At 36.2% G+C, this 19,975-nt stretch overlaps 2 protein-coding genes across 2 annotated transcripts; both read left to right on the top strand.

The window, feature by feature from the left end:
- The first annotated feature begins 946 nt into the window (after window positions 1-946).
- Window positions 947-3,453, top strand: LOC121761318 (LOB domain-containing protein 18-like). Its single transcript, XM_042156970.1, has 2 exons — window positions 947-1,310; window positions 2,804-3,453. Exons 1-2 carry the CDS (start codon window positions 975-977, stop codon window positions 3,155-3,157), a joined length of 690 nt encoding a protein of 229 aa, XP_042012904.1. The 5' UTR covers window positions 947-974; the 3' UTR covers window positions 3,158-3,453.
- A 4,814-nt stretch (window positions 3,454-8,267) lies between these two features.
- On the top strand, window positions 8,268-18,223 carry LOC121761726 (brefeldin A-inhibited guanine nucleotide-exchange protein 2-like). The gene is made up of 11 exons (XM_042157355.1): window positions 8,268-9,687; window positions 10,598-10,915; window positions 11,317-11,659; window positions 11,748-12,170; window positions 12,253-12,542; window positions 12,871-13,144; window positions 14,829-15,328; window positions 15,462-15,783; window positions 15,901-16,243; window positions 16,372-17,048; window positions 17,399-18,223. The coding sequence occupies exons 1-11, from the start codon at window positions 8,504-8,506 to the stop codon at window positions 18,008-18,010; spliced, it is 5,286 nt and encodes a 1,761-aa protein (XP_042013289.1). The 5' UTR covers window positions 8,268-8,503; the 3' UTR covers window positions 18,011-18,223.
- Window positions 18,224-19,975: the final 1,752 nt, after the last annotated feature.

Genomic DNA, 19,975 nt, shown 5'->3' with positions numbered 1-19,975 from the left:
GTATCTGATTCAGAGAGGATTGAGAATTTGAGATTATATAAATATTTTGTTCATTTATTATTTTGGTGCATATAATGAGAAAACTATAAAACACACTTCATTATTGTTTAAGGAAAAAAAAGGGATTGGTAACTATTTCTTAATTAATTTTTTATTTTAGTTCAAAGGGAGAGTGAGCTATACGTGCAAGGTAACTTCTTGGCCTCAATGTAACTTGCTTGGTTGGTAATTATATGAAATTGAACCTCATCTACAATATTCTCTGCTAAATTAAAATAAAACAATTCTTCTTAAACCTTTAAATACAAAATAACAAGAGAAATTCATCGAATCATTACTTGTAAAAAATACTCCATAAAAATTTTAAGACTTTGTCGTGTTTAGTTGCGTCATTAAATTAAATAAATTAATAAAAGTTGAGTCCCTTTGTGGATCAAAAGGGCGAAGATTTATAATTATTTAAAATAGACCGTCTATAATATTATCCGTGGAAATTCATCTACAACCTCCACTAATGTTTTTTTGTTATAACATGGCGATTTTACATTCTAAGTACGTGGCATGTGACAACACGAGATTTGAAAAACGTTATGAATTTAAGGGGTAGAAGGACACTATTGTTCCCTAATTATATGTAAATATACATACCAATATACCATATAGATAGTGTCATAGATACGTAGGGCCGAAAGAAAAGGTATATATTTAAGCAAAATAGACAAGATAAATTAAAGCAGGTAGCTTATGGCATGTTTGCTTCACGCAAGTTTGCTCCATCGCGTGGCTTCAAAGTCTTTTTTTAGTGTTTAAAAACACTCTCTCAATACAATGAATTCCACCAAACCCTAAAGCCATTAATTATCAAAGAATTAAACACACTAATATATATACCAACATACAACAAAAAGAGAGAGAGAGAAAGAGCCATGAGAGTTAGTAAATAGCGAATATATTTTTCTTTTAATTTTTAAGAGATGAGTAGTTCAAATTTTGCTAGTAGTAGCATGTCGGGGAGCGGAGGAGGTGGAAGCAGCAGTGGCGGAGGAGGGCCGTGTGGCGCGTGCAAGTTCTTAAGGAGGAAGTGCGTGACGGGGTGCATATTTGCGCCACATTTCGACTCCGAGCAAGGAGCAGCGCATTTTGCGGCCGTTCACAAGGTGTTCGGAGCTAGCAACGTGTCGAAGCTCCTCCTCCACGTCCCAGTGGAGAAGCGGCCCGACGCAGTCATCACCATTTGCTACGAGGCCCAGGCCCGCCTCAGGGACCCCGTATACGGCTGCGTCGCCCACATCTTTGCTCTTCAACAACAGGTTATTTATTTATTTAATTTAATTTAATTAATTAATTTCTTGGTAATTTTATATGATGGTCTAGATAGCTTCCTTAAAATCTGTCATGTCGGAGATAGACACACAAATAAAATTAATTTTTAGACTTTGAAATCCCTTAATGGTGCATCAATCTATTAATTTGAATATAATAAAAATCAAGTTTTGTATATGTACATTGAGTATGTAGTAAGATTTGAGTTGGCATACCTTTTATACAATTAGTATAACAAGTGTGGACCTGGATGTTACACTTATATGCTTCTCTGAATTCAAGAAAACTCCTTATATATATTCTGATTGATTAAGATATACAGAGAGATGGTGTAGCTTTCTGTGCCTCAACTTTTGATTGCCAAAAATTGTAAGACTAGGCTGGTATTAAGGATTTTGTCTGTGATTTGTGTACAACGTTGGAGGGGGGCATGACCCCTAATTGCTGGTTTTTGGCTCTATTATTTTATTGCAAGAAATTAATAGTACTATTCTTTAGCTCCATTTTCTGTCATTTTTTGTATTCAATTTCACTTCATCACCACCACTTTTATATATTTATACATTGTGAATTGTATTGAAATCAAAGCATATACACATATACTATGTATACTACTTTTATGCATGTAGGTGGTGTTCGGTTTCCTAGATAAAATAATACCAAGATATAATCTAGGATTGAGTTGTGAGATTATTTTAGTCATAGGGGGTTAGGTATGACTAATTAGCCCATGATTATCCATCTAGGATTGAGTTGAGGAACTAAATCTCATGAACCAAACACACTACTAATTTAATCCGATATACAATCTTACAAACCGAACACCCCCGTAGTATATACAATTTATTACTATTATTGTTGTTTGTTATTGTTATGATTGCATACATGTTTTAGTAATTTGTTTTATACAATTGGATACTATGAGACAATTTTATGAAGCTTGCTTACACGATTAGCAATTGTGATGTATATAGTTTCAGTTATAGCATAAGATTCTCTAGTTATATTTGTGGAGGAAGTTGCCATTTTTTTCTTACTGAATCTTATCACTTAAATGTTTATATATCACCTTAATAAAAGTTGTACCCCAAAACTATAGTATTTCAAATGAAAGCAATTTGACATAATCAATAGTATTTGTTTTCAGTTAATGAAACCTAAATTAGATTGGAAAAGAATTAATTGCATTTTTTTGGCTTATTTCTTGATCTAGATTATATTATCCTCAAAAGTCATATTTGCGGGGAGTATTAATTTCGTGACATTAGAAAACGAAAACATATATATTTGAGAGGGAAATGAAGTTGTATTTTGAATAAATTATTGAAAAAAAATAACGATATAGAATAATTTATGATCTGTAATTTTATGCATGCGTAAAAAATTCAAGCAAATGCTACAAAGTTCCAAAAAATTATACTAGTATTTGATTCGATGAAACATTTATTGAAATAAAATTACAAAATTTGGTACTATGCAGGTGGTGAATCTTCAAGCAGAAATCTCCTACTTACAAGCCCATCTGGCCACCCTGGAGCTTCCAACTCCGCCACCTCAGCCGCCGTCGCTACTGGCACCACCACCACCACCACCACCACCACCCTTATCCATAGCCGACCTCCCCGCATTTTCAGCAGTTCCAGCAACGTATGATTTGCCGTCTCTATTTGATCCAACGGCATGGAATCTCCCTCATCAAAGCGACACCTTAACATCTCAGTTTCCGGCCCCTCGAGGCGGCGGCGATCTTCAAGAACTGGCTCGTGAGTTTCTGGCTAGACGCGAGCCATGTACAAATCAACCAGCTTCGCCTTTGCCACCCCACTCTACCTAATTAATAATTAATGGAAAGGAAAATTAACTCTTTTCTCCCATAATATGGAGGAAATTAACTTTTTTAATTTGTATCTTTTTCTTCTTCTTCTTTTGCTTTTCGGGAATTGATTGATCGATCATAATTCGATCTGATTTTGATTTTTTTTTTACAGTGAACTATTTTCTCTGGCAAATTTAATTTCGATCCGGAGATTATTTTTTGTAATTAATGTGTCCAGGCTCCATTTTTATGTTTACCTAGTGCAACACTTGTATGATACACAACCCTTTATGTGTATATTCATATTTATATAAGTTGTAATTTGTAGTACTCCGTATATTTTTTACACTAATAATAATTTGATTAAGTAATATTTCTTTGTCTCAAGGTAGTTGATTTGTATTCATTTTTTATTGTCCAAAGGTGGATGAGCCATTTTTTTTTACAAAAACTTTGTCCTTTTTCATAGTACTTTACTTTCTCTTAATCTTTCTTACTTTATTCTCTCTATTTCTATGTATATTATTTCCACTTTAACCTTTAACACATTAATTTATTAAATCTCGTGGCCAAAAGAAATGCCCAACTACTTAAAATATACTACTAGTATCAGTTAATAATAATAGAGATTTTATCCACTTTCAGTGAGCACATGTTATTTAATTTGTTATAAATTATATTAATAATAAATGTCTCACAATTTAAAATCTCATAGTAATTGTTTTTGAGTTTTAAATCATAATTCATTAATAAAAACAATTTTAATCAACAATAGTAATTTTTGTTTCATTTCAAATCACAGTCTATTAAAAAAAATAATTTTGATTAATATATAATTTTTCAATTAAAATTACTTTGAGTAAATTTCTCCAAAACTCCCTTTTTTATGTACTCCACCCGTCCTGAAAAGTATGAACATTTGGTTTAGCACGAGTTTTAATGCATAATTGGTAAAGAGAGAGAAAGATAGATAGAAAAAGTTTTTAAAATATTGTTAATGGATAATGAGTCCCACCTCATTGGAGAGAAAAAAGTTTTTAAAATTAATATGTTCATACTTTTCAAGGACGGACTGAAAAGAAAAGAGTTCATATTTTTCAAATACGGATAATATATGAAAGTATCTAATTAATATTGCAAAGATGTAAAAAAACAACACGAATATAAATTATTTGTCATGTGATTTCCTTTATTTTATGTTAAATATGTTTAAGCAAATATGTTTATGGGCCTCGTAAGCATCTGGTGAATGATTTATTTGTGGGACTTAATATATTACTGGGTTATTTCTTACATTAAGTGGCCCAAATTAAAAGAGTGTGCAAACTGAGTTATGAAAACAGAGTACCTTAGTCCAATTATAGTGATTATTGAAAAGAGTCAATTAGTCAAAATCAAAGTGGATTAGTGAAAGTTATATGGCTAGCCACTCTAACCTTACATATTCAATCTTGTGGCTGTGGGTGCTCCCCTTTTTCTCCTTATATTCCTTTTGGATCTTGACTAGATCTACCTATTGGACTTTGACCAAAGTGATAAAAATTAATCCTTCATTACATGGTTTACTCCATACTCATACATGTTACGTAGAATATAAGTCATAACACAAATCATTGAATTAAAAATAGAAAATTGGAATCCCTCAGATCTCAATCATCTTGGAATTGATGGAGTAATTGATAAAATCGGGGATATAGACGACTTAGGTGTTGGATTTTAGACCGTGGCAACCTCCCACTAACACGCATCCTTCTAATTTAATCAACATTCGTACTTAAATAAATTATATTTCTAGCTGTTAATGAATATCGATATAGATAAGCTACGCTGTTTCTTATCTGTCACTTAACCCTCTCTTAAATTACTATTCTTGGGCCCCACTGTACTTTTTACTCCATCTCTTAATTAAGCGACAGAACCTGCAACCCTTCATCTCTTATCCGTCTTTTAACCATCTCTTAAATGACTATTCATTCATTTTCATTTTTTATTTTTATTTCCAACAAATTCAATTAATAAAAAGCACACTTCATTAAATAAAAATTACAACATAAAATAAAAATACAACTTAAAGTTTAAAAAAATAAAAAAATACATAATTAAAATCCTAAAAAAAATAATAATTACATAATTTAAAATACAATTTTATAGAAAATAAAAAAAACTACTCTGCCGGCGAATCATCCCCCGAAGGCGGTGGAGGTGCACTGAAGCCACCTGGAGGCGGAATACTAAGTTGTCTTGCCATAAACTCAATTCCGGCAAGATAGGATAGGTATTGGGAGGCGTCATGCGGGAAGTGTCCGTCATTGTGGCGGTCATGTACATGGACATTAGGGAGTTCGAGGGTGCCCTCGAGCCTGCCTGGCTTGATTCGGCTCGGCCCCTCCTCCCTCTAGCCGCCTTCGCCGCATTTCTCCCTTGCGGCCGATGACGCCCACGGGAGGACCCCCCGGCATCGTCTGCCGTGCCCTCAACCTCCTGCGAGGCAAACTCTTGTGCGGCGCTGCCCGAACCGCCCTCACTAGACGAGTATTGGCCATCCGCCGTGTGCTTCATGCGCTTCGAGGTCAAGCCCGAGCTGGACCGGACACCGCTGGCCCACCTTTCCTCGTCTTTGACAACCTCCCAAACATCGACATGTTTGAATTGTTTGGCGGTGTCGTCGAAGTAGACTCGCAAAGCCAACCTCAGAATGTCGTCTCCCGTGGCTCCGCTTTGGTAATGAGCCGCTTCACTCTTGTAGATGTCGCAGAATTTTTTGACATCTCTGTCGACTCGGTCAAAGTGAGCGCGAAGCATCTTAAATGTGCGGCGGCGGGACCCCTTCGGCTTAATCTCGTGGTAGGCCTCGGTGACCTTTTCCCAGAAGCACTTCCGGGATTGTTGATTCCCCACAATGGGATCGTACGAGACGCTGATCCAGGCGTTGTACATAGCCAGCGTTTCCTTGGGGTTGTATAGATGTCGGCCTAGATCCTCCTTCTCCTCGCCCGCCTCCGCCCTGGAGCTTCCACCGCCTCGGCTCCTTCCAGAGTGGGTTCAACCGAATAATCCTCCCGAATCTGGGATAATCCCTGCGAATACCTCGAGGTGGAGGGACGGACGTATGCATCCACATCAAAATGAGGTGGTTGGTACCCCCGGCGTCGCCGACCCTGGCTGCCCGGCGTCGACGAACCGGAACCACCACCCAGGACATTGTACATGCCCCCCCAGTCGCCGAACGCGTTGATGTCAAACCCGCCGGAGCCGCTACCGCCAGAGTTTCCGTCGCCGGACATTTTGTGATGAGAGGTTAGATGAAAAATATAGAGGAAATGGAGATGATTTGGGAAGAATAGATGTCTATTTGTGTGTGAAATGAGGATGAATTATGAGTATTTATAGAGTAAAAAAAGAAAGAACGGTCGAAAAAATGGTAATATTACCGTTTTCAATTTTTTATTTTTCAAAATTTGAATAAAAAAAAAGATTTATTGCGTCAGCGTGACGATGCCCACTCGCGGGCCGGCGAGTGGGCGTCACGCATGGCGCCGGAGCGCGCCACGTTGCGCGTGGCGAGACGGCTCACCATTCGTCTCGGCGGGACGGGACGCTCGGCAGGCTGGGGACGAGACGGGACGCTGCAACGGTCTCGCCGCCATCTCGTCCCAGCGTGACGGGTTACGAGCCACCCACGTGACGCGTTGCGGGTGGCCTAACAATTACATTAATTTCACTGAGATGATGAAAATCTTTAGTTATTTTTGCATATATATATTATTAGTTTTTTTGGGTGAAATTAAATCTGATGTGCTTGTCAAAAATTCATATGTGGACTTTACCACCGTGATATAAACAAAACCATTATTTATAAAGAAAATAATGTTGTTTAGTAAAAAACATCAATAATAAAATACACGTAAACTATCATTTTTTGCCATAGAATAATTGTAAATAAATTTCAATCTTATAATTTTGTAACTCATTTTTTAAGTTGAAGATGCACAAAATTTGACTAAAATTTGTAAATTACTCTTTCTATAGTCGTCGTCAATAAATGTCCAATTTTTATCGGTTTAAATTTTATTAAATTGTTTGACTTTATAAAGAAAGGAGACAAAAAAAATTTGTGAAAGAAAATTTATATTTTTATATATTAATTATAATAAAATGTGAATAGAATAATTTAATGTAATATAAACTCTATTTGCCAAAATAGTAAAAGTTAAATAAGAAATTCATTTACGGTGCGATAAAAATAAAAAAAAACAATACATTTAATAACAGACAATAACACATTTTTTTTAGACTAAAGTCTAAATTTAGTCCTTTACATTTGCTCTAAAAAACTTTTTGATCCTTTACATTAAGTTTGTTACATTTTGGTCCCTAATAATATGTTTTGGTCCAAAGTTAACCTTTTCTGTTAAACTTAACGGTCAAACCTTAGTTGACCAAATTTGACTTATTTACCCGTATAATTAGTCAGATTTTAACTTATTTAATATTAAAATTTATAAATATTTTACTTACATATAATAAAAATTAACTTACAATTTATAAAATATTTTATAAAAATTAAATTAAATTAAAATTTATAAAATATTTTACCTATATTTTTTTATCTATAATAAAAATTAAATTTGTGAATATTTTGTAATTTTAATTTTAGTTAATTTTAATATAGGTAATTTTATAAATTTTAATTCAATTTTATTTTTGTTATAGGAAAAAATATTTTATAAATTTTAATATTTTTGTTATGTGTATTAAAATATTTTATGAATATTAATATATTTTGATATTGAAAAAAAAGTATTTATAAATATTCATATTGAATTAATTAAATTAATCTTACTAATTAGATTGATAATTAAGTTACTAATTTGGTCAATTAACGTTTGACCGTTAAGTTTAACAAAAAAAGGTTAACTTTGGACCAAAACATTTTATTTGGGACCAAAAGGTAACAAACTTAATGTAAATGACCAAAAAGTTTTTTAGAGCAAATGTAAATGATCAAATTTAGACTTTAGTCTTTTTTTTATCTCACATGACATATATGTTTTAAATACAACTACACCTTTGCATTTAAGTTACAAATTAAAAAATATTCTACTGGATATATGCTTGAATCACAATTAGTTTAGGTGGTAAACCTCCGGGGCTCTTCCGTCATTCAAACTACCGTGTATAAAGAAGAGTAAAACTTCCGTTCCATTTCAGATCACCGCCGATTAACATGGCACGACCACCGCCGCATTCTCCACCGCGCTACTGAAAAAAAAATCAGAATTTCGTCGCCACTTTACCGCTATCACCACGACGGACATCATCACCAATCCGGATCCACCCGCTCCTCACCTTGAATCTCCGGGAATGGCTTCTGCGGGAGCCGATTCCCGCCTATCTAAAGTCCTACTCCCATCGCTCGACAAAATCATCAAAAACGCCTCATGGAGAAAGCACTCCAAACTCGCCGCTGAGTGCAAATCCGTTGTCGAACGCCTCACCACACCAAATCAACCTTCACCCCCCTCCGCCGAATCCAAATCCGAGTCGCCACGGTCTCCACACCCCGGAGTTCTCCTCGACCTCTCATTACCCGATTCCGAGCTCATTCTCAGCCCGCTGATCAATGCGCTCGCGTCCGATCACCTCAAGCTCGTGGAACCCGCGCTCGACGCGGTGCAGAAATTGATCGCTCATGGCTACCTACACGGGGAGGCAGACACATCTGGCGGCGACGATGCGAAATTGCTTTCGAAATTGATCGACTCTGCGTGTAAATGTCATGATACAGGGGATGAGACGGTGGAATTGCTGGTGATCAAGGCGCTTCTATCTGCTGTTACGTCGGTCGCGCTGCGGATCCACGGCGACTGTTTGTTGCAGGTGGTGAGGACCTGTTACGACGTTTATTTAGGCAGTAAGAATGTGGTGAATCAGACGACTGCGAAGGCGTCTTTGGTTCAGATGCTAGTTATTGTGTTTAGGAGAATGGAGGCTGATTCGTCGACTGTGCCGGTGAATCCGATTGTGGTGGCGGAGCTGACGCAGCCAATGGAGAAAGCTGATGCTGATGGTTCGATGACTGTGTTTGTACAGGGATTTATTACTAAGATAATGCAGGATATTGATGGTGTTTTTAGTCCTAGTACACCGAAGAGCATTATAGGATCGGGGGCTGGGGTGCATGATGGGGCATTTGAGACTAAGACCTCGACCGTCGAAGGCACTAATCCGACAGATTTGTTGGATTCAACGGATAAGGATATGCTTGATGCCAAGTACTGGGAGATCAGTATGTATAAGACGGCGTTGGAGGGGAGGAAAGGGGAATTGGCAGATGGTGAAGGGGATGAGCATTTGGAGGTCCAGATTGGTAACAAGTTGAGGCGGGATGCTTTTCTAGTATTCCGAGCTTTGTGTAAGCTCTCTATGAAGACTCCACCAAAAGATGCACTGGCGGACCCTCGGGCAATGAAGGGGAAGATTCTGGCTCTGGAGTTGCTCAAGATTTTGTTGGAGAATGCTGGGGCAATATTTAGGACAAACGAAAGGTATTCAATGCTCAACTTCCTTCTATTGTTTGCATGACTACTTCCTCAGGTTTTCTTTTTTTGTTTATTGGATTGATGGACTTTCTCTCAGGTTTTCTTTGCTGTTTGTGAACTGTGATAATAGCATGCATAGCATGACTATGGAGTTTCTGCTTTTATAAATGCTGGTGGAATCAACAATGTTGTACAACTTTTTCATGATATGCATTGTTAAGTAGCTGTTAGTACTTTGGCACATTGCTAGAAAATTTCCTGCATTATCGGTTTAGAGAGTGCAATTAACTTAGGATAGTTGAGCTGCAATATTTTGCTCCATATTCCATAATAGTCCTGAGTAAATGTTGGTTTGAGGCTCTGGCACATACTGGACTTTGAACTTTTTTTTGATGGGGGGGGGGGGGTGTGATTGGATTTTGAAATAGGTATACAGAATCACACATTATTCACTATTATCCTATTTTCAGACTTTAAGTTAACATCTAAGATTTGATATGCTAACTATTCGTTTCTAATTCTATCATACACAAACACATACATACATGCATATATACATGTGCATATACACATACGCATACATGTGAATTGAATTATCCAAAACCTTGTCAGGGCACGCCCCTGGTGGTTTGAGATCTTGGATTAGATAGGAATACTGCAGCTATGATGTGCTTATCAATTTATCATAATAAGGTCTCTTTATTCATGCCAATTAAGTTATCCTCACATAAGTTTGTATCCTTCTCTAATTTTGACCAGTGGCATTGACTCTAGGTTTTGAGTTAGAGTCCCATTGTTTACATGATGTATTGTTATTCCATCTTTCTTTACCCTTGTTTTCTTTCTTTTCTGATTTTTTTTCTGTTGTTTTTTCCATCTATAATCATCTACGTACTCTACTCTTGCTTTTCCGCAGATTTTTAGATGCTATAAAGCAGTATTTATGCTTGTCGCTTTTGAAGAACACCGCTTCGACCCTTATGATCATTTTCCAGCTTTCATGCTCGATATTTGTAAGTTTGGTCTCAAGATTTCGAGCTGGACTGAAGGCCGAAATTGGAGTATTTTTCCCTATGATTATCCTGAGAGTATTAGAAAATGTTGCACAACCTAATTTTCACCAAAAGGTAACAGTGCTTCGGTGTCTTGAGAAGCTCTGTGGTGATTCACAGATCATGATCGACATATTCCTTAACTATGACTGTGATGTTAACGCTTCAAATATTTTTGAGAGGTATAATTTTGACATGGCTCTCTTTATTTGTTATTGTTGAAGTTGCATTAATATTATTTGCAGTTATGCTTACAGTTTTTTGACATTATTCAAAGGAAGAGGGCATTTTTGTGTATATGCGGTGTCTTATAGTTGTCCATAACACACTTAATGTACTTTTAGATCATATTCCGAAATCAGATTTGTTTTTAAATCTCTGTTGCCTTTTATTGTTTGAAATGGCATAGTAGGGTAAGAGGTTATTTGATTGGTTAGTGATATATTTTCTGAAAAAATACCTCAAAGTTTAGGTATCTAACCTAATTCAATTTTCTTTCTCAGAATATAAATTTTGGTTGAAGCAACACAATCATAAGATGAAGTTCTTAATTTGCACTCTTTATTTTGTTCCGGTATTCCAGGACAGTCAATGGACTACTTAAAACTGCGCAAGGTGTTCCACCTGGTGTTGTAACTACACTCCAGCCTCCACAAGATGTTTCCATGAAGCTAGAAGCTATGAGATGCTTGGTTGGTATTTTGAAGTGCATGGGTGACTGGATGAACAAACAATTGCGGATTCCCGACACTCACATTCCGAATAAACTTGAAGCTGTGGATAACAGTTCTGATCCTGGAAGTGCTCCTCTGACAAATGGCAATGCAGATGAATCATCTGAAGCATCAGATAGCCACTCTGAAGCAAGTGAGGTTTCTGATGTCTCAACAATTGAGCAGCGTCGTGCATATAAACTTGAACTTCAGGTCCAGTTCCATAAATAAGTTTTTTTACTGCAGTAACTAGTTGTCACTCCAAATTATAACAGTGGTCTCCTTTTTAATTATATTGCAGGAGGGCATCTCTCTATTTAATCGTAGTCCCAAGAAAGGTATTAATTTCCTGATAAATGCTAAGAAGGTGGGGGACTCTCCAGAAGAGATAGCAGAATTCCTTAAGAATGCATCTGGCTTGAATAAAAGTCTGATTGGTGACTATTTGGGTGAAAGAGAAGATTTATCACTGAAAGTGATGCATGCATATGTTGATTCCTTTGATTTTCAAGATGTGGAGTTTGATGAGGCAATAAGACTCTTCCTACAAGGGTTTAGACTTCCAGGTGAAGCACAGAAGATTGATCGTATTATGGAAAAGTTTGCTGAACGGTACTGCAAATGTAATCCAAAAGCCTTTATAAGTGCCGACACAGCTTATGTGCTTGCCTACTCTGTCATAATGCTAAACACTGATGCACATAACCCCATGGTTAAGGTCAAGGTACTGTGACTCTTCTATGATGGGGTTTTTATGTGTGATCTCATCTGTTTTTATAGCTTCTTACATTTTTCTGTTTATATAGATGTCTTCTGATGATTTCATAAGGAACAATCGTGGAATTGATGATGGGGAAGATTTACCTGAGGAGCAATTGAGATCATTGTTTGAGCGCATATCAAGGAATGAGATCAAAATGAAAGAAGATAAACTGTCCATCCAACAGCCACAATCTGTGAACTCAAACAGACTGTTAGGGTTAGATGCCATACTGAATGTTGTAATCCGCAATCGAGGTGGTGACAGCATGGGGACTGGTGATAACCTTATTAAAAACATGCAGGAGCAATTCAAAGAAAAGGCTAGCAAATCAGAGTAAGATATATTATAAAATTTCATCATTGGCTTGGGACATGATGTGCAACTGTTGACTATAGGATTTCTCTCTCTATATTCTTGCTTCTTTTCCTTCTCACTGCCCCATCATCTTTACTCGAGACATAGTCTTTGTAAATCTTTTCCCATTTTACACTCACTTGACAGACAAAAGTTATTCCTGTACTGTGGGAAATGATGATGAATTCAATAATACCAGAACGAAAATATTTAAGACACTTTTTCCTGTCAAATTTAATGACTTTTTGCTAGTTTTCTAGGATGTGTAAACCAATATGACACTATACTTGCATTTTGGTAAATGCAGGTCAGTTTATTATCCTGCAACAGATGTTGTGATTCTCAGATTTATGATAGAGGCATGTTGGGCTCCTATGCTGGCTGCCTTCAGTGTTCCTCTTGACCAAAGTGATGATGAAGTTGTAATAGCTCTATGCTTGGAAGGCTTTCGCAGTGCAATCCATGTTACCGCAGCAATGGCTATGAAAACTCAGAGAGATGCTTTTGTGACATCGCTAGCCAAATTTACCTCCCTCCATTCACCAGCAGATATTAGACAAAAAAATATTGATGCAATCAAGGTAGTTATTTCTTATCTGCTTATCATTAAAATCATTAAGGTAGTCTAAATGAATCTAGTGATACAAATAAAAGTAGCAGTTCTTTTTTTCAAATTTCTGTTACTTCTATCATTAGTTGGATCACATGGCATATAGAAGTTAAAAGGTAGCTCCACCAGTGTCTTAATATGGTATTATTTCCCTGCCTCTCTAGTGCAGTGGGAACAAACCCTTGCACCAGCAATAAGCTTCAAGAAATAATTTTCTCTACAATTACAAAAAATTACAGTTTCATGTTCATCAAGGCACCTCTGGTCCATTGGAGTTCTGCTCTTTAGCTACTGTGTTTTGATATCCCATCTCTGCTATGAATGTTTATTCCTCTCACTGATCCCTGCAACCTCCTAGTTCGTCAGCATGTGAAACCTTCTTTTGTTGACTCCTCTGCAGGACTCTACTCATGGCTGTTCTGTATATCCTGTGCTTATAAGAACTTATCTGTAATCATTGTCAATTTGTCATCTTCCCAGAATTTTGTCTCTCTACTTTACCAGTATCTGTTCATCAATAAGAACCTTTTTTTCGTAGTGACAGTATGCTTATCCTTTAGCTACTTCTATGACTCCTCATTCAAGTAAAAAAATCTGGCAGGGTTCTAAACTGCTGCTGCCTAGGCTTGGCCTAGCGGCTGTCATGCTTCTGTCCTAATTGGCCTAATAAGGCGCTGTCTCACTTAGGTGTCAGCAGGCACTATCTGGGCCTTTATTTATTTTTGTCTTTCTCATTATTGTTTTATCTTTTAAAGTTGATTGTTTTTATTTGTTCCTAGCTACTCCCTCCGTCCCAACTAAGTTGGGTCACTTCTTTTGGACAGGGAGATTAAGAATTGTGTTGAATGAGTTAAATGATAATAAAATAAAATAGGAGAGAGGAAAATAGGTGATGGATTAAAGTAAGAGTGATTAAATGTTTTGTTTTTTTGTCAAAAAAGGAAATGACTCAACTTTGTTGGGACGTCCCAAAAAAGAATATGACTCAACTTAGTTGGGACTTAGTTGGGACGGAGGCAGTATTATTTATATTAGAATTTAGATTTTTTAACATACAATCACTAGATTGTATCTGTCAAAAGTTAGAAAGTATATGTATATACTAACCAAATATGCCAGTCTCAAAAAGGTAAATAACTAAATATCAGTGATACTAATTTTACTTCTTGAACAGCACCTATAGTACTCCTTTTCTGATGATTTAGTTTGACTTATATCACTAACTTTGATTGTATACTATTTTTGTATATTAGAATTCAAAACTAGGAAAAAGTATTGATAGACTCAAAATATACAGTGAATATAAAATTTTACCTCAGAAACGTATAGAAGTCACAATTTCATTACCGAGCCTAGGTCCCTTTGGACCAGGCCTCAATCTGCAATCTCGAGGACCTTGGATTTTTTACAACACCAGCATGTGGAGCATATTCCTCTAAACTTAATGCAGAGAGTAGATGTAGTTGGCTATTACTTGAGTTCAATAATAGCATGCCTGAAATATATTGGTAGCTGAATTTCTGCAAATTGAACTATGTCTTATGAAATCATGTTTAAATCTGGGCTTGCTTGAAATTCAGATATGATTATGATTTGGTATAATTTTATTGGAAATTTATCGCAACTCTGATCAAATCTCTTACTTCCATCAACAGGCAATAGTAACAATAGCAGATGAGGATGGGAATCACCTACAGGAGGCGTGGGAGCATATCTTAACATGTGTTTCAAGGTTTGAACACTTGCACCTGTTGGGTGAAGGTGGTCCCCCTGATGCTACTTTTTTTGCAATTCCTGAGAATGAACTGGACAAATCCAAACCAGCCAAATCAAATACTCTTCCTGTTCTGCGAAAGAAAGGACCTGGGAAAATTCAGAATGCAGCCTCACCTGTGAGGAGGGGATCATATGATAGTGCTGGTATTGCTGGTAATGTGGCTGCTGGAATTACATCTGAACAGATTAACAACTTGGTCTCTAACTTGAACATCATAGAACAAGTTGGTGATGTGAACCGCATATTCATACGGAGCCAAAAGCTAAACAGTGAGGCTATAATTGATTTTGTCAAGGCTCTTTGCAAGGTATCTATGGATGAATTGCGGTCCACATCTGATCCACGTGTTTTCAGCATCACAAAGATAGTTGAGATCGCGTATGTTACTCAACTTTGATTTTTCTTTGATCTTCCATAATATTTTTTCCTGGAACTTGTCTTCTGTCACCTTGTTTTTTCTTTCTTTTTTTTTGGCTACATAAGTTTATGTTGTTCTCCCCATCCTTGACAGGCACTATAACATGAACCGCATCAGGCTTGTCTGGTCCAAGATTTGGCATGTGCTCTCTGAATTTTTTGTAACCATTGGCTGTTCAGAAAACCTTTCAATTGCAATATTTGCAATGGACTCTTTGCGCCAATTATCAATGAAATTCTTGGAGAGGGAGGAGTTGGCAAACTATAATTTTCAGAATGAGTTTATGAAGCCTTTTGTAATTGTGATGCGCAAGAGTAATGCTGTCGAAATCAGAGAATTGATTATCAGATGTGTTTCTCAGATGGTGTTGTCCCGTGTAAACAATGTGAAATCTGGATGGAAGAGCATGTTCATGGTTAGTCTTCTGCAATTGTTTTGCTTTCTTAACCATTGGTTTAGTTTATGAATCATGAATCCAACACATGGATTCATTCAGCATTAACTATTACATTTCTTGTTTGCATACTTTCAGGTCTTTACAACAGCAGCTTATGATGATCATAAGAACATTGTACTCCTTGCCTTTGAAATAACTGAGAAGATTTTGCGCGACTATTTTTCTTATATCACTGAAACTGAGACTACTACTTTCACAGATTGCGTAAATTGCCTTATTGCATTTACCAATAGTAGATTCAATGAAGACATTAGTCTAAATGCCATTGGCTTCCTCCGTTTCTGTGCTGCAAAACTTGCTGAAGGAGACCTGGGCAAGGAAATTTCAGGAAAGGTTGCTCCAACTTCACCGAAGATCGACAATGAGGAAGCTGCTAATAAGGTGGATCATCTCTATTTATGGTTTCCTTTGCTGGCAGGTATGGTATTTTTGTTTTTTTTTTAAATTATTTTTGTATATTTGTAAATTGATCAAGATTTAAAACTTGTTTTACCCTGATATTCTCCTTCAATTGTGATTTTAATTTGACCCCTGACTACAAACCAGGCCTATCTGAGCTCAGCTTTGATCCAAGGCCTGAAATCAGGAAAAGTTCCCTACAAATACTCTTTGACACCCTACGCAACTATGGACAGCATTTTTCATTGGCGTTATGGGAAAAGGTGTTTGAATCTGTCTTATTTAGGATCTTCGACGATGCTCGGCGTGCTATTGATCCATCCCTTGCTAGATCCCCAAGTAACATGACTGATGGCAATGCGGAGGAACTTGATCAAAATTCATGGCTCTATGAGACATGCACGTTGGCTCTTCAACTGGTTGTTGATCTTTTTGTTAACTTTTATGATACTGTCAGCCCCCTATTGAAGAAAGTATTGTCGTTATTAGTTAGTTTTATCAAACGTCCTCATCAAAGCCTTGCTGGAATTGGTATTGGTGCTTTTGTTCGTTTAATGAGTAATGCTGGAGAACTGTTTTCTGAAGAGAAGTGGTTTGAGGTGGTTTTGTCTCTCGAAGAAGTTGCCAGGGAAACACTCCCTGACTTTTCTATTGTGCTCAACGAAGATGATAAAATCAGGGACCGTGAAGAAGATACAAAGGATGATAGCCATGATGAATCTACTGGGACAATTGATGATGCAGGTAACTCGAGCAGGCATCATTTATATGCAGCTATATCTGATGTGAAGTGCCGAGCTGCCATTCAGCTATTATTAATACAGGTGCAATTTACATCACTTTTAAACTTATATCTTTCCTGAACTCACTGTGTGTGTTAGAGGGGCCGGTAATTACCTTGTCGACACAGCAATTGGTATTGCATACTTTAGTTGAAGGACCATCTTAATGTCAGAAGATGAACAAAAAGAATAGCATGGAATTGTAAAATTATAATTGATTTTTCACTGTAGTTTTTGTCCTTAGAAGGAACAAGGAAATCATATGTCCTAAATACCGCATTCGTAATGAATCATTACCAATTTAGAAACAGTACATCGATATCTATTTCTGGTAAAAAAGTCTTGTTATGGCGTAAAATTGCTACTGACATTACTTTCTATGATTGTTGCAGGCTATTTCGGAGATTTATACAATGTATAGAGCTCAACTATCAGTTAAAAACACTGTTATCCTCTTTGACGCCATTCATTCTGTCGCCCTTCATGCCTACAAGACAAACAGTGACGCCTCTCTACGGCCAAAGCTGCAAGAACTTGGGTCCGTGACACAACTGCAGGACCCTCCTCTACTCCGTCTCGAGAATGAATCCTATCAAATCTGCCTCACATTTCTACAGAATCTTGTTCTTGACAAGCCTCCTAGTTTTGAAGAGTCAGAAGTGGAGTCTCACCTCATGAACCTCTGCAAGGAGGTCTTGCAATTCTACATCGAAGTCGCATGCTCAGTCCGGACGCCTGATTCATCGCTCGACAGGAAGCCCTTGCGGATGATACCCTTGAGTTCCAGCAGGCGCAAAGAACTGGCTGCCCGAGCACCTCTTATCGTTGCAACTTTGCAGGCCATGAGTAGCATAGAGTATTATTCGTTCGAGAAGAACTTGGCTTCCTTCTTCCCCCTGCTCGCGAGCCTAATAAGCTGTGAGCATGGATCCAACGAGGTTCAACTGGCACTTAGTGAAATGCTTAGCTCAACAGTGGGTCCAGTTTTGCTCCGATCATACTGATCTACATGTCCCTAGAGATGTATGATTATTTTCTCAAGAATTTTCCATAATGTTAGACAGTAATAGTTTAGGAAATATAAAAAATAGCACTATAATGTATTTAGAGATGCATGGAATTTTATGAACAAGTGCAGCAGCAGTTGAGTTACAGGAGCCCCAGAGATGTATGCTTATATTGTTTCGGCTATGAAATAATTTGTCCTTTCAGTTGCATATTGTTTCAGTTTTTACTTGGAATGCTCCATTAGTCTTTTATTTTGGCAATAAAATGCATTTTATATTTTGTATAGATATGATCTTGTTATTATTTTTTGGGCTAAAAGTTGATGACAATTTCTAAAATAGGCTATAACTTGGGGGTATTTTCTGAAGGGCAAATGGGGAAAAAATTACAAAGTTCGGTAAAATTCTGGTCTATCCTGTAGTTTAGAAAAATGGAAAATTAAATCATAACTTTGATGATTTTCTGAATTGTCCAATGGAGTCGAAGTTGAGGAGAATTGAGCATTACGTGGATGCCGGAATTGGTGAGGACACAATACTAATCTTTCTTATTTTTTTTATACAACGAAGTTGTTTTATGTGTTGAGCTGGCTATAAAATTATTCTAACTCATACTATGACGAGATGAATTAACTCGTCATTTTGTATGGCGGAATATTTTATGAAAAATGGTGAAAATAGGAAATATTTTTGGAATATGTTGAAAGTAACACTATTAATTCTTATTTTATTTAAGTTCAAAATTGGGCTATAAAGGTACAGCAATAATATCTATTAATATTAAGTTTTGTTTTTGGAAATTAGGGGGCTATAGTGAAATTTGACTGATGAGATACAATGTCTCAATTATGTGTCTCATTACTATGTCCATTACTACAAATAATTTTTATGAAAATAATATTTATGAAAAAAATTACTATTATAAAATTGAAATAAAAAAAGAACAATCTGAAAAATGAAAGTGAGACATCACTTACAGTACACTGAATTTAAGTGAAAACTGGGGCTTATTGTAAATAAATTGGAATTTGATGTGTAGTCCAAAATGATGATTTCTCTCATTTATTCAAAATTGAACTGGGCCAACTACACGTGTTACGGTCGATTAAAATTGAAAACGTATAATTTGCGAGGTGTAAATTCACGTATTATATGTCTGTATTTTCATAATATATCATCATTAAATATTCATCCAAACTAAGTTGAATTAAAAAAAGTAGTCCACAATAAATTATTAATGGACACTTAACTAATTAGTTATGGGCAGCAGCCTCAATTCTAACCCAAATAGGGGACAGGCCCAAACCATGTGTCCCTTTATTTCTCATAACTTTATGCTCCGTCTCACCATATGCAAGATATTATTTAAAAAAAATATTTAATAGTAAAGTAAAAGAAAGAATAATATAAAAATAATAATTGAATTAATTAATACTATTATTATCTTAGGCAGTCTAGTCAAGATCCAATTTACTAAATTAGGTTAATCTGAATTTTGGCGCGTTTCGTAAAATGACTCCACATTCGATATATAGAAACTAAAAATACAATGCATATAAATTCATTTATAAATTGCAGACAAAATCACATGTGAGAGTTTTATTCTATGGTCTTAAATGTTTTTGCCATGTTAGAGACATGCATATTAAAGTTCATATATACTAAGTATTATACATTAATAATAATAGTTCTACTTGCACTAGAATATAGTTGTAATTGATTCGTTCAACTCATTAACTTTATGTATATTTTGGCTCAAGGATATAATAGGAGATTCTTAATTCTCTATATTAGTATAAATTATTAATGAATAATGATAAGAGCATCATAAAATAGTCAAATTAATGACAAAAGTACGAAACTATCCCATTATGGGTACGTTTATTGTGTGCATTTTTTTACTATATCTGTATGTGTAAGATTGTAACATTAAGATTGAATATGAAAATCATGATTTTGTTT

The sequence above is a fragment of the Salvia splendens genome, chromosome 13, assembly GCF_004379255.2.
Source record: "Salvia splendens isolate huo1 chromosome 13, SspV2, whole genome shotgun sequence".
NCBI classification, from domain to species: domain Eukaryota; kingdom Viridiplantae; phylum Streptophyta; class Magnoliopsida; order Lamiales; family Lamiaceae; genus Salvia; species Salvia splendens.
Note: the sequence above shows the minus strand (reverse complement) of the source record. Positions and strands in the feature narration are given on the sequence as shown.

What these genes read in the sequence shown, in the direction of transcription:
- LOC121761318 (XM_042156970.1), top strand. Translation starts at nt 975, where the DNA reads ATGAGTAGTTCAAATTTTGCTAGTAGTAGCATGTCGGGGAGCGGAGGA. An exon ending in TCTTTGCTCTTCAACAACAG is followed by an intron (nt 1,311 to 2,803) that starts GTTATTTATTTA and finishes GGTACTATGCAG; the next exon opens with GTGGTGAATCTTCAAGCAGA.
- LOC121761726 (XM_042157355.1), top strand. Translation starts at nt 8,504, where the DNA reads ATGGCTTCTGCGGGAGCCGATTCCCGCCTATCTAAAGTCCTACTCCCA. An exon ending in GCTTCAAATATTTTTGAGAG is followed by an intron (nt 10,916 to 11,316) that starts GTATAATTTTGA and finishes CCGGTATTCCAG; the next exon opens with GACAGTCAATGGACTACTTA. An exon ending in TTCAGCTATTATTAATACAG is followed by an intron (nt 17,049 to 17,398) that starts GTGCAATTTACA and finishes TGATTGTTGCAG; the next exon opens with GCTATTTCGGAGATTTATAC.